The following is a 4,471-nucleotide window of genomic DNA, read 5'->3' as shown; positions in this document are numbered from 1 at the left end:
AAATTGATGTTCATGGATGGTTCTAAATGGCTAGAGTAGGGCTGTTCAAATCGTTCGTCGCTCATCGCTCACTCGCCGATCGCTTGGAAAACGCTCGGAATATGCTCGCTCGATTTGGTTCGGTTTGCAAACGAGCCAAGCATGAGCAAAAGGTCTGCTCGCTCGGTTCGGCTCGAATTAATTTTTATTAATTTAATACATATATAATTATATATTTTAACACATACCGCTCTATTAGATTTGAACCACTATACTCAAATATACAATTATATTTATCCATACTAGCCTAGGCAAACCAATAACAAATTTAACACTAAATTTAAAACTAAAACTCTAAGTCGTGAAGCAATAGTATTTGATATCTTTCTCTCATCAGTCGTCCCTCGCTCTCACCATACGCCTCACCTGTCTTAACTAGAGCCTCATCCTCGGACGATCTGACCCAAATCTTAGTGTCATGTTCGGACAGTTGGAATGTTGGACCTTAGTCATGACCCGATAACGGAGACATCGAAGGAAACATGCTAAATCTATGGTTGTCCAAATTACTCGTCGCTCGCTCGGAAATTTACGCGCTCGAATATGCTCGTTCGGATTTCGCTCGGTTGTAAACGAACCAAGCACGAGCAAAGGTCCGCTTGGTTCGGATAGGCTCGTGAACAGCCCTAGGCTAGAGCTAGTGTTCATGATGGTCATTTGATAACAACGACTGCAATTGGAAGCTGAAATCATTTGGATAACCCATCTTTTAGGAGAACTTCATGCGCTTCCCGCCAGTCGCCCAACTATCTTATGTGACAATTGTAGACGCAAAATCCTATTTCACACAAACGAGTTAAACAATTGTAGACGCAAAATCCTACCACTTTATACGTGAATTAGTCTCTTCGGGGAAATTACACACTTGATTTGTTCCATCCAAACTCTAGGTAGCCGACATCTTCACTAATTTTGTTGTATTTTACAAACAGTTAAAAAAAGTGTATGTCAAGTTCTTTTGCTCGATCATTGTCATTCACTTTTATGAACATATAATGTTTACACATGTTTTAAAAATATATTATATATATTGATATCATTTTATCGTTTGTGTATTCTCTCACAAACATGGAATTTTTTATGACCTTGTTCATTATTTATATGCATGCATGGATGCATGTATTCATTAATTAGAACAGAACTAAGGGGGAAAAATAGCATCTATTATCTTCAAGATTCTAATACCATGCATGATTCATCATCATCAACACAAGAACAGCATTCACATGAAATGAAGCAACCCTCCAACACAACAACTGCTGTTTGGTTGTTCAGGATTCTCAGTCAACCAGCTCAGCTCTTCTGCAAATACTTACTTCATTACTGCCATGCCATGTCATCTCTGTCTCCTAGTTTAGTTGTTCAGGAAGTACTCCATTGGTATGGATGGAGGACAGTACTTCTTTGCAACAAATTTGTACTGTTTCACATAAAAAAAAATCACCAAATTAACTTCAAATCCATGTGAAAATCAACCAAAAAATATAATTTTGTCAAGTGAATTCACAATTTACTTACCTTATGTTGACTGTATTTTTCCCTGATTGCTGGCAAACTCGAATTCGGGCATTCAGTAACAAGTGTATGCAGCGATTTGACGCATTCGAAGAGTTCCGATGGCTGGTACTGAGTATAATGCTTCAACGTCGAGTTCTGTAGATTTATCATGAATTTATTCTAACTTTAGTACGACATAATCGAAGAAAACAGTAATTATGAATAGGAATGGGACATACCCAAGGATTCTGGGATGGAGAAAGTATGTATCTTGCTAAGAAAATGGCGGATGCAGCGACAAGAGAAGGAGCGTATCGCAGCATGTTATACTCCACAAGAGATAACTCGGATATGTAGCTTGCTAAACACTCTAAATGCATGGATGGAGCCTGGAAATTGGAAGGGTTGAGTAAATACATGTTCGGGTCAAGCGAAATTTCTAAACTTGATCGTTTTGTTAACATGATAAAATGATTTAAAAGGTTTTTATACATTTTCAACACGAAGGACTTTCGACCCGTTTCATTATAGCCAAAGTTCAATATACCCACATGTGATCCATTACAAATAATGTATGACAACTTGTGTGGGTCAAAAGGAAGTTGGGCCAAGATATGATTGACCCATTTGATCCAATAGAAACAAAAATAACACACATTGACCAACCAATTTAATTGACCCATTATGTACACCTTTTTTTGCCTTTACAACTTTCAAAAAAAAAATAATCAACTATATATAATTGACCCATTTGAACCTATAGAAACAAAAATAACACACATAGACTGACCCATTTACTCATAGAAACTGACCCATTAAATTAACCCATTTGGAAGTATATAAAGTTCAGTTTTGTACCTCATTTACACCATGAGCAGCACGAACAAATCTTCTCAAGAAACATCTAACAGTTGGGGCTGTCAATTCAAACTTCAAGAAGTTTAAAACTTTAGATTCCATTTGCAATACCTGCACAGATCAAACTCATTACTCAAATGAACCCTCTAATAACAACTTATATTAACCATATATAACACACACACACCTCATCTTTGAAGTATGTGTTATCTGTTATGTAGCAGAACTCTTCCACTTGGGGTGCACAAATCTCCTCATACTTCCTGCAATTTTCTCAAATTATTTCAGATTTTTTTTAACAAAATATGCAAATTATTCAAATAACATTATAAACTTAAAAAGCGCCTTACGATGCTATCATCATGCAAGCAACACCGAGCAACTGCAGCCGTTGGCGATCCATTAAATTCCCCGAAAGATATCGGTCAATGTAGTTGATGGTCAAATACAATGTGTCGGGCACGAGCCGATACTCTTCGGCAACCTCGACAAGCCAGTCGATCAAGATCGCACGCATGCTGGCATTGATGTCTTTTTGCACCTTCTCCATGAAATCAACCGCAGGCCTTTTCTTCACCTCGGATGCTCGAAGATGCTGATAAATGTCACAAGCCATAGTCGCACACAACTGCGGGTCCATGAAATCGACATCAAGATCAACAATCTTGTCATTTGACCCGATCTCCACAAGTATCTCCCTCTTGCATACATTTGCTGTTAAAATCAAAATTTAAAAAAATATGTTAAAACAAAAAAAAAATCCCACAAATAATACAATCATCATAGAGATTAAAACAAAAGAACAAATAACAATAATCAATACCTGTGGGTTCCACATGATCTGAAATGTTGAGTTTGCTACTCGTTTTCCTCTCGATCGACTCGATCGCTGCAATGTCATTACTATCTATATACTCAACATCAGGGCTGTTCAAACTGTCACAAGTGGACATTGTCTCATCCATAGATACCGATAACCCATCCGATTTAACCGGAGAGACCTCCATTTTAGTTTGAACAGAAGGAACAATGTTGATCTTGGAAATAGTTGCATCTTTTCTTGATATATTCTTACTCAAAGCAGCCGGATTCAAATGGGCCGAAGATGACGATATCCCAAACGTATTTGTAGACAATGATCCTTTCTTCGGTACCATCTGAACAACAGAGTACACTTGATTCAGTTACATAATAAACACACAAACCCAATTTCACATTCAACATTTCAAACTCATTTATCAAAATCAAAACAATAAAAAGTTCAATTTCAAAATAATCAAGAAACGGGGATTGAAACCCTAATCAAGAAAACAAGATATGACAATAATGTGGTAAATTAAACACTAAGAATCAAACATAACAATAAAAGATATGAAATTAATGTTGTATATAAAAAACCCAAAAAAATTTATACCAAATTAGACGCATTACGAGCCGTGGGTCGCTGATTTGTAACGTTAACCAGAGCAGGGCGTTTCTTGGCCATATGTGGCGGCGCCGCCGTGGACTTTCCGGCGACATTCTCCGACGCCTGCCGCTTCGCCAGAGACGACGTCGTTCCAGTCAATTTCCGATTATGCGCGACAGTCGACATCAAGATTACGAAAAAAGGGTTTCAACAAATGAAAGAAACAAGAAACCCTAGAAACAGAGCACCAATTGGGGGTTTAAATTTCAGAACAAATTGAAAAGAATTCGCAACGACCCAGATGAATTCATACGATTTTAAACAAAAGTATCCGTTTGATTTTGTCAGAACAAAAGAGGGTTTAACGAATTTGAAAAAAGCAGAGTGAGAGAGAAACAGAGAGAGAAAGTGGGTTATTTAATGGTACTTTTGAAAGAGGGAAAGAAGATGATTTGAAATAAGGGTTGATCCTGACCGTTGGATTAAAACAATGTATTCGTTAGGAGCGGACAAGTGATGGGCCCCACTGGGCTCTTGTCTGTTTTATGACATTGGGCTGAGGGTGAGGGGGTTTTTTGTAAGGTTGATGGAAGATGAAGGGGTAAAAGTGGAAGTTTAAAAGGCATTGGGTTTCACAAGGGTCTTGTTTTTTTAAGATTTTGAATGTTG

General features: G+C 37.6%; 1 protein-coding gene across 1 annotated transcript; it reads right to left on the bottom strand.

Annotated features, from left to right (window-relative positions):
• Nucleotides 1–1,135: 1,135 nt before the first annotated feature.
• On the bottom strand, nucleotides 1,136–4,198 carry LOC110941243 (cyclin-A1-4). Its single transcript, XM_022182869.2, has 8 exons — nucleotides 3,809–4,198; nucleotides 3,218–3,551; nucleotides 2,745–3,108; nucleotides 2,582–2,657; nucleotides 2,395–2,505; nucleotides 1,776–1,925; nucleotides 1,558–1,692; nucleotides 1,136–1,459 (listed from the first exon to the last, which is right to left on the bottom strand). The coding sequence occupies exons 1-8, from the start codon at nucleotides 3,986–3,988 to the stop codon at nucleotides 1,394–1,396; spliced, it is 1,416 nt and encodes a 471-aa protein (XP_022038561.1). The 5' UTR covers nucleotides 3,989–4,198; the 3' UTR covers nucleotides 1,136–1,393.
• Nucleotides 4,199–4,471: the final 273 nt, after the last annotated feature.

Source organism: Helianthus annuus, chromosome 5 (genome assembly GCF_002127325.2).
Source record: "Helianthus annuus cultivar XRQ/B chromosome 5, HanXRQr2.0-SUNRISE, whole genome shotgun sequence".
Lineage (NCBI taxonomy): Eukaryota > Viridiplantae > Streptophyta > Magnoliopsida > Asterales > Asteraceae > Helianthus > Helianthus annuus.
This window is presented reverse-complemented; position numbering and strand designations above follow the sequence as displayed.